At 46.9% G+C, this 14,474-nt stretch overlaps 1 protein-coding gene across 7 annotated transcripts in view; it reads right to left on the reverse strand.

Annotated features, from left to right (window-relative positions):
* Positions 1-9,349: 9,349 nt before the first annotated feature.
* The window catches only part of tbc1d19 (TBC1 domain family, member 19), a 317,152-nt gene continuing 312,027 nt past the window's right edge, over positions 9,350-14,474 (reverse strand). For 6 of the 7 annotated variants that reach the window (XM_070870657.1, XM_070870654.1, XM_070870688.1 and 3 more), the window contains one exon: positions 9,627-9,715. Coding sequence is in view for 1 of the 7 variants with exons in the window: in XM_070870665.1 (XP_070726766.1) it covers positions 9,641-9,715 (75 nt within the window). In the remaining 6 variants the exon portion in view is untranslated. Of the gene's footprint in view, positions 9,716-14,474 lie in introns of all 7 variants that reach the window. The other variant, XM_070870665.1, reaches the window with a different exon arrangement.

Consider the following 14,474-nt stretch of genomic DNA (forward strand, 5'->3'; position numbering starts at 1 on the left):
CCACAGCTAGAGTACTGCGTGCAGTTCTGGTCATCACATTACAGGAAAGATGTGATTGCATTAGAGAGGGCACAGAGGAGATTTACGAGGATGTTAGAAACATAGAAAATAGGTGCAGGAGTAGGCCATTCGGCCCTTATAGCCTGCACCGCCATTCAATGAGTTCATGGCTGAACATGCAACTTCAGTACCCCATTCCTGCTTTCTCACCATACCCCTTGATCCCCCGAGTAGTAAGGACTTCATCTAACTCCTTTTTGAATATATTTAGTGAATTGGCCTCAACAACTTTCTGTGGTAGAGAATTCCACAGGTTCACCACTCTCTGCGTGAAGCAGTTTCTCCTCATCTCGGTCCTAAATGGCTAACCCCTTATCCTTAGACTGTGACCCCTGGTTCTGGACTTCCCCAACATCGGGAACATTCTTTCTGCATCTAACCTGTCTGATCCCATCAGAATTTTAAACTTTTCTATGAGGTCCACTCTCATTCTTCTGAACTCCAGTGAATACAAGCCCAGTTGATCCAGTCTTTCTTGATATGTCAGTCCCGCCATCCCGGGAATCAGTCTGGTGAACCTTCGCTGCACTCCCTCAATAGCAAGAATGTCCTGCCTCAAGTTAGACCAAAGCTGTACACAATACTCCAGGTGTGGCCTCACCAAAGCCCTGTACAACTGTAGCAACACCTCCCTGCCCCTGTACTCAAATCCCCTCGCTATGAAGGCCAACATGCCATTTGCTTTCTTAACCGCCTGCTGTACCTGCATGCCAACCTTCAATGACTGATGTACCATGACACCCAGGTCTCGTTGTACCTCCCCTTTTCCGAATCTGTCACCATTCAGATAATAGTCTGTCTCTCTGTTTTTACCACCATTATACTTCATCTGCCATGCATTTGCCCACTCACCTAACCTATCCAAGTCACTCTGCAGCCTCATAGCATCCTCATCGCAGCTCACACTGCCACCCAACTTAGTGTCATCCACAAATTTGGAGATACTACATTCAATCCCCTCGTCTAAATCATTAATGTACAGTGTAAACAGCTGGGGCCCCAGCACAGAACCTTGCGGTATCCCACTAGTCACTGCCTGCCATTCTGGAGGCTGGACTGGAGAATTTTAGCTATGAGGAAATATTGGATAGGCTGGGTTTGTTTTGTTTCGAATAGAGGAGGCTGGGGGGGAGCTGATTGAGGTGTATAAAATTATGAGGGGCCTTGATAGAGTGGAAAGGAAGGACCTACTTCCGTTAGCAGAGGGGTCAACAACAAGTAGCATAGATTTAAAGTAATTGGTAAAAGGTTTAGAGGGGATTTGAGGGGAAATTTCTTCCCCCAGAGGGTGGTGGGGTCCTGGAACTCGCTGCCTGAAAGGGTGGTAGTGGCAGAAACCCTCACCACATTTATAAAGTACTTGAATGTGCACTTGAAGTGCCGGAACCTACAGGGCTACGGTCTAAGGGCTGGAAAGTGGGATTTGGCTGGATAGCTCTTTGCCGGCCAGTGCAGACATGATGGGCCGAAATGGCTTCCTTTTGTGCTGTAAATTTCTATGATTCTATGATAATGGATTCCAGCATTTTCCTGATGCCTGGTGTCAGGCTAACTGGCCTGTAGTTCACAGTTTTCTCTCTCCCTCCTTTCTTGAACAGCGTGGTTACATTTGCTACCTTCCAATCCACTGGGACCGTTCTAGAATCTTGGGAATTTTGGAAGATCACAACCAATGCATCCACCATCTCTACAGCCACCTCTTTTAGAACACTAGGCTGTAGGTCATCAGGTCCAGGGGATTTGTCGGCTTTTACTCCCATTAGTTTCTCAAGTATTTTTTCTCTATCGATCTTAATTGCTTTAAGTTCCTCAATTTCAATATGACAATCCCCTTAATTTCATGAACAGGAAAGGCTTTCATGCATTAATAATACAGGATAGATCTAACCCAGCCAATTCCCACTCTTTCTGCCCTCTCTCAATAATAAGTAAAGCGATGGAGAGTCATCAATAGTGTCATGAAGTGATACCTCTTCACCAATAACCTTCAACCACTTTCTAGAGATCTTCTTGGCACAACTACCCACTGTCGGGGACAAGGTTGCACAAGATACCCATTTATCCTCTCAAGTAATTCACCCTACCTGAAGAGCCACATAAAACAATATTCTCTAACTAGCAGAATAGCTCCCAAACACATAGGGGCCGAAATTGCCAACGGCCCGAAACAGGCTGCAGGCACTGCATTTGAGCGTCTGGTACCGCTGATATAGATGGGGTGGTATTAAGAAGAAATTCGGCTTTTCGGGCCCGAAATGGAGCGGTGTGTTAATGCCTGGTGGTAAGGGCTGCTTTCAGTGTTGTGGCAGCAGAGTGGCGTTTGCACCGCAAAATTCCCCTCCTAGCCATTTGATGTTAAGGATCATGCTAACGATGCAGCTGCTCCCTGGGCTTCTCAAAGGGCAGGTTTTGCAGTTATGTCGAGTTTGTTCTGACCTGTATCCGAGGAGAAGGCTGCAAGGGGAGGTTTGAGGAGGGCGAGCCGCTTCAGCGACGCAGAACTTGAGACTCAAACAGAAGGTGTGGAGGGAAGGAGGCGGCTACTCTTCCCTGAACGTGGTGGGAGACCAACTCGAGGCATCTTCACCGAAGCCTGGAGGGAGATAGCGGAGGATGTTTTGGGGACCTCCATTCACCAGCGGACCCCCAGCCAATGCAGGAAAAAGCTAACCAACCTTATTCGAATAATGAAAGTGAGTACATTTTCCCCTAACTCCTCACATTACATCTGCCGCACTCTCCTTCACTTTAACTTGTTTCTCACCTCGCCCTACTTAGTGGCTGAAGTGCCTGATGGTTGCTAGGCCTGTATGTGTGCACACTCAATGGAGGATGCCTTGCATCTGAGATTCATAGCTGCATGTAATGGACCCACACACACTCATTGCCGACGCCTCTTGAAACTGCCACTTACCAACCCTTCATTGCTTTGCAGGCCAAGGTGGCACACAACCGTGCCCAGCAATAAGCCACTGGTGAGGGCAAATTCCAAAATGTGCCACTCACAGATCTTGAGCAGAGTGCAGCGGCTAGTGGGTGTGCACATTGGTCTCCCTGTGGCTGCTCCAATGTCACTGGGGGCAGCATGGGTAAGTGACTGTGCAATGCCACCTCTCCCTACTTGGCTATTGCTTATGGTTCTGTGCAAGCTGTTTGCTGCATGGTGCAATGCAGCTCCTCACCTTCACGGCACTGCTTCTCCTTTTTATGATTGCAGATGATACCCCCAGTGTCATGATGAGCGACTGACTGGCAGCCACAGTCAGTAGGAGACACTTGATGCCCTCGATTATCTTGGCGGCATCTCGGATGAGGGAGATGGAGAGGGGGAGAGCTCTGCCAGCAACAGTGCGTCACTGCTTTCTGCAATCCCATACAGAAGCTCAGATACTGAGAGTCCGCGGTCAGGTAACATAGATTTAGGAGCTCTGCACTTGGTGAAGCACCAGGGCCTAGCGGGTTGCATCATGGTGTAGGGCCAAGGGAACCTCGGGTGTCATCTCTCCGGCGGACGAGTGCGCAGCCGAGTCCTGCTGAGGAACCCATCGATGTTGAGGCTAAGAGCAAAGGGTGGAGGCTATGCAATCAGAGCTCTTGGCGGTATTGCAAGGGGGTGTCAGAGAGGCTTTCGCAAGTGGTAAGGAGCATGGAGGAGTCCGCCAGTGTGCAATGGTGGAATCCCAGGGTGAGCGTGCGGATCCAGCTGCGATGATGTGACTCTTGGCGGAGGTGGCGGCGTGCCATTGCAGCACAGGCGCGAGGGAATGAGCATGGCTGTGCTTCTTTGAACAGGATAGCCGCTGCCCTGGAAGCTCAGTATGTTCTGATGCACTCTGGACAACAGGGCATGGAGAATCTGAATGCTGTCATCTCTAATGGCTTCCAGAGCATGGCTGCTCTCATGCAGTCTCAGCTGGTGGCTACGCGAGATCTGACTGCTGCCATTGCAGCTGGATCCACCACGGTCGACTGGAGGCCTAACTGTGCCACCCCACTCTGCTGACCTATGCTCCAGCAGCCAGGTGGGGGAGGTAGGGTGCTGCTCCGGGGGAGTGATGCTGGCTCCTCTGACCAGAATACTGATGTGGGCTCTCCGGTTCACAGCAGCCCTGAGCTGAGACCTGCCACTCCGCAATTGTTGCCAACCATGGAATCGCCCCAGCCACTTCTGACTGAAGGCGCAGAGGAGAATGCAACCCAGTCGCAGCCAGCCCTTCCAGGGCCAGAGCTGGTCGAGGGTGTCCAGTAAGGACATCTGTAACTTCCTCTACACACACACAGCAGCCTTCCCAAAGCCATGAGGCAGCCACAGGGGAGACACTGCGGCATAGTGTAAGGATAGGTCTGCGTAAGAGGGGTAATAAGGAGTTGCTCAAGGGTGATAATTAATTATGTGACTGTTTTGGAAACCCATTGTTTAGGTTCTGATAAATCTTCATTTTGTGTTTGGAATCTGTGATCAGGTCTCTCATTTTACTGTGTGGGAACGATGTGTGAGAGGGCTCACAGGTTGGCCCATGCACATGGCAAGATGGACATTGAGTTATGTGAACCACGCAGCTATGAGACGGCTTCCCTTGCAGGGTCACAATGTCAATGCTGCCTCCTGTGTGGCTGACCACCCACATTCAACTCCTCCTCAAGCGCCTCCTCCTCCTCCACAGGTGCCACTGCTGCTTCGTCCTCCAATGGCTGTGTCCTCATGATGGCCAGGTTGTGGAGCATGCAGCACACCACCACGAATATGGAGACATGCTCAGGCGAGTACTGCAGCACACCCCCTGAACGGTCCAGGCAACAGAACCTGTGTTTGAGAATGCCAATAGCGTGTTCGATAATGGTCCTGGTGGCCGTCAGGCTCTCACTGTACACGAGCTGCCCATCAGTTCTAAGGTTGTGCAGAGGAATTATGATCCAAGTGCTCAGTGCGTAGCCCTCGTCACCAAGGAGCCAGCTGCAATTTGTATTGGGACCAGTGAAGAGGTGTGGCACACCGCTCTGGCACAGTGTGAAAGAGTCATGGCTGCTGCCAGGAAACCAGGCATCCACTTGCATAATCTTGCGGTTGTGGTCACAAATGAGTTGAACATTAAGGGAGAGGAAACTCTTGCGGTTTCTGAATTGCTCGCGAGCTTGTTGGGGTGCCCAGAGAGCTAAATGGGTGCAGTCAATGATACCCTGGACCCTGGGGAAGCCCACAATATGCAAGAATGCAGTCTGGCACTCCAACTGCTTGTCGCTGGTCATGGGGAAGGAGATGTATTCGGCCCTCCTCCTATACAGAGCATCTGTGACTTCCCGTATCGATGTGTAGGCTGCAAACTGCGAGATGTTGCACATGTCCGCAGTGGCAGCTTGGAAGGACCCAGTCACATAAAAGTTGAGAGCGATGGTCACTTTGGATGCCACCTTCAGGGCTGTCCTCATCCATGTCTGTGGCTCCAATTCTGCCTGCAGGAAATTACGGAGCTCAGTCACGCCGTCCTTCCGGAATCTTAGTCTGCGCAGGCACTGATCATCATTCATATCCCTATATGAGAATTGCTGGCTGAAGATCCTTTCTCGATATGGCCTGTCGCCCCCACATCTATGTGGCTGTCTTGCTCTGTGAGGTGGCTCACTGGCTTCTGCGTACTGCTCTGCTGCCTCCTCCACCTCTGCAGGCTGCTGCTGCCCAGCATCTGGCTCCGTTACAGGCTGCCTCCTGGCCCAGTATCTGGTGTGGGGGGTCCGCGTACCTCACTCTCCTCCTTAGGGGACGCCCTTGCTGAGGGCCTTCGTGTGGCACCTCTCTTGCCTCCCCTCTGTGGCCATTTCCCTGGCCCTCTCCATGCTGGGCCGCAATGATGCCCGCTGCCTCTGCAGCCGTTGCCCCTGGCGTCGCCTTCTCTTCTGTGTAGGAGGCGTTGGCCTGCAAGCACTGCCCCCATTTCAAAGCCCTCCACAAGCCCAGCCTCCTCGAAGTGATCTCCATGTTCCGCAGGTGGAAGGCGCCTCCAGCACTTGCAAAGCAGCGCCCACTGTAGTCTTGCACTGCTAGTGAAACAACGGGAAAAAGTCATTGACACAAAATCGATGAAAGCAATACACCTTTAAGGCACTCCGACGCTGTGCATCAGGAACTATGCAGCACCTGAAAAAAACAATTCTTGGCACCGCCTAGCGATGAAACGACTTTTATAGGGCAATGGCGCTTCCGGCCCGGGACCTCGACGGCGCGCGCAGTGATGACGCACTTAGGAGTGCTGGCCATCACCGCCGCAGAAGTGGGGAGGAAGCGGTGTGGTGATACACACCGTGGAAAAGCACAGCAGAGCAATTGGGCTATCAACAGCCATTCCATGAAAAGTCAGTGGCCACTCCACTCCGCAGCGTGGCCGCCGATTTCCGGTGGTAACAGGCCTTAAGGGAAGGGAAACAATGCACATAATCAAGATATCAGTTCATGATGTGCCATGAAACCATAATAACAAATTATTGAGGCTGGTATGTACAGGCGTGTTCGTGTTTCGGTATTCTGTGTAAAGTTTATATTTTGGTTTTCCTGTGAAAATACATTTAAAATATATTTTTTTAAGTAATATAAAAATGATTTATAAACATTTTTCAATAGTAGAATCCAATTTCAAGGGTATTACAGCTATTTTCTTTCTTTAAACTAGCTTTACTTAAGCCACATTTGTCAATTCTTTTACAAACATTAAATTATTCTTACATGATTATATTGTGTTTCTCATAGTAGAAAAGAATGAATATAAATTTTAAAATGGCATTTTAAGACATCATATGTTTCGCAATGTCGAATGATAAAATTATAGAATGCGCCTACATAACTTCAAATAGTAAGAATGTATAATGGATGATGACGACAATTGAGTAACAAGAGAGGATTAATTAGCAATCTTGTCGTGCGGGGCCCCTTGGGGAAGAGTGTCCATAATATGGTAGAATTCTTCATTAAGATGGAGAGTGACACAGTTAATTCAGAGACTAAGGTCCTGAATTAAAGAAAGGAAACTTCGACGGTATGAGACGTGAATCGGCTAGGATAGACTGGAGAATGATACTTAAAGGGTTGACGGTGGATAGGCAATGACAGACATTTAAATATCACATGGATTGTACATCCCTGTGTGGCATAAGAATAAAAAAGGGAAGGTGGCTCAACCGTGGCTAACAAGGGAAATTAGGGAAAGTGTCAAATCCAAGAGGCATATAAATTGGCCAGAAAAAGCAGCAAACCTGAGGACTGGGAGAAATTTAGAATTCAGCAGAGGAGGACAAAGGGTTTAATTAGGAGGGGAAAAATGAGTATGAGAGTAAGCTTGCAGGGAACATAAAAACTGACTGCAAAAGCTTTTATAGATGTGTGAAGAGAAAAAGTTTAGTGAACATTATTGTAGGTCCCTTGCAGTCAGAATCAGGTGAATTCATAATGGGGAACAAGAAAATAGCAGACCAATTGAATAAATACTTTGGTTCTGTCTTCTCTAAGGAAGACACGAATAACCTCCCGAAAATACTAGAGGACCGAGGGTCTAGCGAGAAGGGGAAACTGAGGGAAATTCTTATTAGTCAGGAAATGGTGTTAGGGAAATTGAAGCGACTGAAGGCCGATAAATCTCCAGGGCCTGATAGTCTGCATCCCAGAGTACTTAAGGAAGTGGCCCTAGAAATAGTAGATGCATTGGTGGTCATTTTCCAACATTCCATGGACTTTGGTTCAGTTCCTATGGATTGGAGGGTGGCTAATGTAACCCCACTTTGTAAAAAAGGAGGAAGAGAGAAAACAGGGAATTATAGATCGGTTAGCTTGACATCGGTGGTGGGGAAAATGCTGGAATCAATTATTAAAGATGTAATAGCAGCGCATTTGGAAAGCAGTGACAGGATCGGTCCAAGTCAGCATTTATGAAAGGGAAATCATGCTTGACAAATCTAGTTTTTTTGAGGATGTAACTAGTAGAATGGATAAGGGAGAACCAGTGGATGTGGTGTATTTGCACTTTCAAAAGGCTTTTGACAAGGTCCCACACAGGAGATTAGTGTCCAAAATTAAAGCACATGGTATTGGGGGTAATGTATTGACGTGGATAGAGAACTGGTTGGCAGACAGGAAGCAAAGAGTGGGACTTAAACGGGTCCTTTTCAGAATGGCAGGCAGTGACTAGTGGGGTGTTGCAAGGTTCAGTGCTGGGACCCCAGCTATTTACAATATACATTAATGATTTAGACGAAGGAATTGAATGTAATATCTCCAAGTTTGCAGATGACACTAAGCTGGGTGGCAGTGCGGGCTGCGAGGAGGATTGCTAGGGGACTACAGGGGGACTTGGACAGGTTAGGTGAATGGGCAAAGGCATGGCAGATGCAGTATAATGTGGATAAGTGTGAGGTTATCCACTTTGGTGGCAAAAACAGGAAGGCAGATTATCTGAATGGTGACAGATTAGTAAAAGAGGAGGTGCAACGAGACATGGGTGTCATGGTACATCAGTCATTGAAGGTAGGCATGCAGGTACAGCAGGCAGTAAAGAAAGCAAATGGCACGCTGGCCTTCATAGCGAGGGGATTTGAGTATAGGAGCAGGGAGGTCTTGCTGCAGTTGTACAGGACCTTGGTGAGACCGCACCTTGAGTATTGTGTGCAGTTTTGATCTCCTAATCTGAGGAAGGACATTATTGCTTTTGAGGGAGTGCAGCGAAGGGTCACCAGACTGATTCCCGGGATGGCAGGATTGACTCAGCTTATATTTACTGGAATTTAGAAGAATGAGAGGGGATCTCATAGAAACATATAAAATTCTGACGGGATTGGACAGGTTAGATGCAGGAAGAATGTTCCTGATGTTGGGGGAAGTCTAGAACCAGGGGTCATAGTCTAAGGATAATGGGTAAGCCATTTAGGACCGAGATGAGGAGAAACGTCTTCACTCAGATAATTGCGAACCTGTGGAATTCTCTACCACAGAGAGTTGTTGATGCCAGTTCGTTAGATATATTCAAAAGGGAGTTAGATGTGGCCCTTATGGCTAAAGGGATCAAGGGGTGTGGAGAGAAAGCAGGAATGGGGTACTGAAGTTGCATGATCAGCCATGATCATATTGAATGGTAGTGCAGGCTCGAAGGCCCGAATGGCCTAATCCCGCACCTATTTTCTATATTTCTATTGCATAGCCAACATTCAGGACTCCACCAGTATAAACACTAAGCAAATGATGTGAAATACTTTCTGCTCGATGATTTGGTCTATATATATATATATATTAAAAAAACACAGGTAAATGAACTTTAATTTAATTAATTTATTGTTTTTACAAGCAAATATTTTATTCTCAATTGTACACCAGGTATGTCTGTTGCTATGTCAAGCTATACAAGGGTCATCATACATGACTTTTATCATCATTAATTTTGATTTATCAATTTAAATAGAAGGCAGTCCATGATCCACATGCACACATTTTCTTTCACTTTCTCATGCAGGCACCAAATGACTCATCGTCATACTGTTATGTTGTGATACAGGATTGGCAAGATGATTATATATTAACTTCTGATCTTTGCAGGTAATGTATGGTTCAACTAGCAGTTGCAAACAGGAAAAGCTGTAGAAGTGGCATGACCTTCAGTGTGGAAAGATCAGCAAGTACAGCCTGCAACAATAATAAAATGCTGGTTAGATAGATATAAACTCACTGCTGAAAACAGTATGCTTAAAAATCAGACAAACAACAAACTGATGCTCTTTTATGTGGGTTTCTTGGTCTCATACACATTAATATTGAAATTCCTGTACCAAACATGAAAATCTAAACTTGTGTCAAACTTTCTAAGCAAAGTCAAGTCAGTGGTATAAAACTTATAAACTATTGAGACCATAGCCTCTCAACCCAATAGTGTTTGACATGCACGTCTTACTGATGAGTATAGCAACACTGCAATAAATCATCTGAATTTTGAACAACTTTCTCCTCATAACTAGTCCAGCACTGCACCCTGACTCATCCAGTAGAAGATAGGATATGAACAGCAAATAACATTAAATTAACATCTTTAGCAGCAAAAACAGGAACATTTATAGGTTTAAGGACAGTTAGCAGGCTGAACACATGATCAGTTGAGATAAATTACGTGTTTAACTGGAGCTTGTTCTGCTGCGTGCGAGAAACCCTCTTGAGAAGTGGGTTACCAATTTAAATATGTTAAGAGATAATTTAAATATGTTAAGAGATAATTAACAGCTTTTTTAAACAGGGGTTTTCAAGTTCAACTGTGGGTGCTCGGATTCCCTGGCTTCCTGAACCTCACCAGTGAAAGCAAGGCGAGAGCACAATGGCAACTGAGCGGCTGAACAAATGACAGGCAAAAAATCCTGCTGAGACCTTACACCTGCTTGCTTACCCAAGTGAAAGTCTTTTGCTCAGAGCATTTATTCTGCGAGCTTGCTTTCAGTACTTTACAGGAGATTTCTACTACCTTGGAGGTGAATTGCAATACCTTGGAGGTTTGTATGTCTGATCTTCACTTTCCATCTTCATATAGCAGATCAGCATGGGTGCCGCTTATGCTATTTCACCTTAGATCTCAAATGAGGACCAAGATGAGCAGGAGCAACAGCACCAGTAGGAGCAGCAGCAGCCTTCTTTGCTGACAAGGGCTATCCATTTAAAACGTGGCTGATGACACATCTTGTCGCCATGTGGTACAATCAAAGCCACATGGCGATGAGATGTGTCATCGAGCAAGCAAACAAGATGCTGCAAGATGCGGTTTAGGTGCCTTGACAGATCTGGAGGCACTCTTCAATATGCACCAGCCAGGGTCTCCAATATAACGCAGCAGCGAGGATTGGAGCTGCAAGGAGAAAAGGTGCGGAGTGCAGTGCCTCTTCAGGAGGAGGAGGAGCAGGAACGTCATGTGGCCATGTCACCATTGCTGCCTGGGATGGCCTCATAGAAACATAGAAATTTACAGTGCCGAAGGAGGCCATTTCGGCCCATTGTGTCCACGCCGGCCGACAAAGCACAGCACGACCCTTGGTCAGCAGCCCTAAAGGTTACATATAAACCGATGAACAATGACGGAAAGGCAAAGAGCACCCAGCCCAACCAGTCTGCCTCACACAACTGCGACATCCCTTATACTGAAACATTCTACACTCCACCCCAACCGGAGCCGTGTGATTTCCTGGGAGAGGCAAAAACCAGATTAAAAACCCAGGCCAATTTAGGGAGAAAACATCTGGGAAAATTCCTCTCTGACCCATCCAGGTAATCAAAACTAGTCCAGGAGATCACCCTAGCCATATTCGATTCCCTGCAGTACTTACCATTATATCTGCACGTCCAACAAAAGGTCATCCAGTCTAATCCCAGCTCCAGGTCCGTAACCCTGCAGGTTACTGCACTTTAAGTGCCCATCCAACCATCTCTTAAAAGTGGTGAGGGTTTCTGCATCCACCACTCTTCCAGGCAGCGAGTTCCAGATCCCTACAACCCTCTGTGTAAAGAAGCCCCCCCTCAAATCCCCTCTTAACCTTCTACCAACCACCTTAAAACTATGCCCCCTCACAAGAGACCCCTCCACTAATGGAAATAGACCCTTACTATCCACTATGTCCAGGCCCCTCAATATTTTGTACACCTCAATGAGGTCTCCTCTCAACCTGTTCTGTTCCAATGAGAACAAACCCAGCCTATCCAATCTGTCCTCATATCTAAGATTCTCCATTCCAGGCAGCATCCCAGTAAATCTCTTCTGCACCCTCTTTAGTGTAATCGCGTCCTTCCTATAATACGGTGACCAGAAATGCACGCAGTACTCTGGCTGTTGTCTAACCAAAATATTATACAATTTAAGCATAACCTCCCTGCTCTTATATTCTATGCCTCGGGCAATAAAGGCAAGCATTCCGTATGCCTTCTTAACCACCTTATCCACCTGGCCTGTTACTTTCAGGGATCTGTGGACAAGCATTCCAAGGTCCCTTTGTTCTTCTACACTATTAAGTGGCCTACCGCTTAATGTATATACCCTTTCCTTATTAGCCCTCCCAAAGTGCATCACCTCTCTGAATTAAATTCCATTTGTCACTGCTCTGCCCCGTCCAGTAGATTGATATCCTCCTGCAGCCCTTGACTTTCCTCTTCATTATCAACCAATTTTAGTGTCGTCTGCAAACTTCTCAATCATACTCCCGATATTCAAATCTAAATCGTTGATATATACCATAAAAAGCAAGGGACCCAGTACTGAGCCGTGCGGAACCCCACTGGAAACATCCTTCCAGTCACAAAAACATCCATCAATCATTACCCTTTGCTTCCTATCTCCAAGCCAATTTTGGATCTAACTTGCCACTTTGCCCTGTATCCCATGGGCTTTAACTTTCATGATCAATCTACCATGTCGGACCTTATCAAAAGCCTTGCTAAAGTCCATATATACTACATCGTACGCACTACCCACATCGACCCTTTTGGTTACCTCCTCATGATGGCAAGGTTTAGTTAGGTTGCACCAGTACATGATTAAGAAGTTTGCAGACGATACAAAAATTAGCCATGCGATTGTTAGTGAGGAAGAAGGCTGTACACTGCAGGAAGTTATCAATGGACTGGTCAGGTGGGCAGTAAAAAGGCAAATGACAGGGCATTGGTGAGGCCACACCTGGAGTACTGCGTGCAGTTTTGGTCACCTTACTTAAGGAAGGATATACTAGCCTTGGAGGGGGTACAGAGACGATTCACTAGGCTGATTCCGGAGATGAGGGGGTTACCTTATGATGATAGATTGAGTAGACTGGGTCTTTACTCATTGGAGTTCAGAAGGATGAGGGGTGATCTTATAGAAACATTTAAAATAATGAAAGGGATAGACAAGATAGAGGCAGAGAGGTTGTTTCCACTGGTCGGGGAGACTAGAACTAGGGGGCACAGCCTCAAAATATGGGGGAGTCAATTTAAAACCGAGTTTTAAGAAATTTCTTCTCCCAGAGGGTTGTGAATCTGTGGAATTCTCTGTCCAGGAAAGCAGTTGAGGCTAGCTCATTGAATGTATTCAAATCACAGATAGATAGATTTTTAACCAATAAGGGAATTAAGGGTTACGGGGAGCGGGCGGGTAAGTGGAGCTGAGTCCACGGCCAGATCAGCCATGATCTTGTTGAATGGCGGAGCAGGCTCGAGGGGCTAGATGGCCTACTCCTGTTCCTAATTCTTATGTTCTTATGTTCTAGAAACTGGGTTGAATGGGAGTTGTGAGGTTTTTGTGAGGCATTTGGGGAGGCCTTTGGGGAGGCCTAGCAAGACAAGGGAATACATGTTAAATGGTAGGATACTGATAAGTGTAGAGGAAAAGTGGGACCTTGGAGTGCATGTCCACCATCCCTGCCATCCGAAGTAAAACGTCCCAAGGCGCTTCACAGGAATATAAGACAAAAAATTTGACACGAGCCATACAAGGAGAAATTAGTGCGGATGACCAAAACCTTCGTCAAAGAGGTAGGTTTTTGGAGTGACTTAAAGGAGAAAAGAGAGGTAGAGAGGCAGTGAATTCCAGAGCTTAAGGCCTCGGCATCAGAAGACATGGCCACCAATAGCTGAGCAATTATAAATCAGGGGTGCTCAAGAGGGCAGAATTAGAAGAGTGCAGATATCTTGGGGGTGGGGGGGGGGGGGGGGGGCGCTGGAGGAGATTGCAGAGATAGGGAGGGGCGAGGCCATGGAGGGATTTGAAAATAAGGATGAAAATTTTGAAATCGAGGCATTGCTTAACCAGGAGCCAATGTAGGTCAGTGAGCACAGAGGTGATGGGGTGAACGAGACTTGGTGCGAATTAGGACATGGGCAGCCGAGTTTTGGATCACCTCAAGTTTACGTAGGGTAGAACATAGGAGGCCAGCCAGGAGTGCATTGGAATAGTCAAGTCTAGAGGTAACAAAGGCATGGATGAGGGTTTCAGCAGTGGATGAGCTAAGGCAATCATAGAATCATTGAAAAATTACGACACAGAAGGAGGCCATTCGTGTCCGTGCCGGTTGAAAAAGAGCTACCCAGCCTAATCCCACCTTCCAGCACTAGGTCCATAGCCCGTAGGTTACGGCTCTTTAAGTGCACATCCAAGTACTTTTTAAATGTGATGAAGGTTTTTGCCTCTACCATCCATTCAGGCAGAGTTCCAGACCCCGACCACCCTCTGGGTGAAGAAATGTGTCCTGAATTCCCCTCTAATTCTTCTACCAACTACTTTAAATCTATGTCCCCTGGTTATTGACCCCTCTCCTAAGGGAAATAGGTGATTCCTATCCACTCTTGCTAGGTCCCTCATAATTTTATACACCTCAATTAAATCTCCCCTCAGCCTCCTCTGTTCCAAGGAAAACAACCCCAGCCTATCCAATTTTTCCTCATA

Source organism: Pristiophorus japonicus, chromosome 2, assembly GCF_044704955.1.
Source record: "Pristiophorus japonicus isolate sPriJap1 chromosome 2, sPriJap1.hap1, whole genome shotgun sequence".
NCBI lineage: Eukaryota > Metazoa > Chordata > Chondrichthyes > Pristiophoridae > Pristiophorus > Pristiophorus japonicus.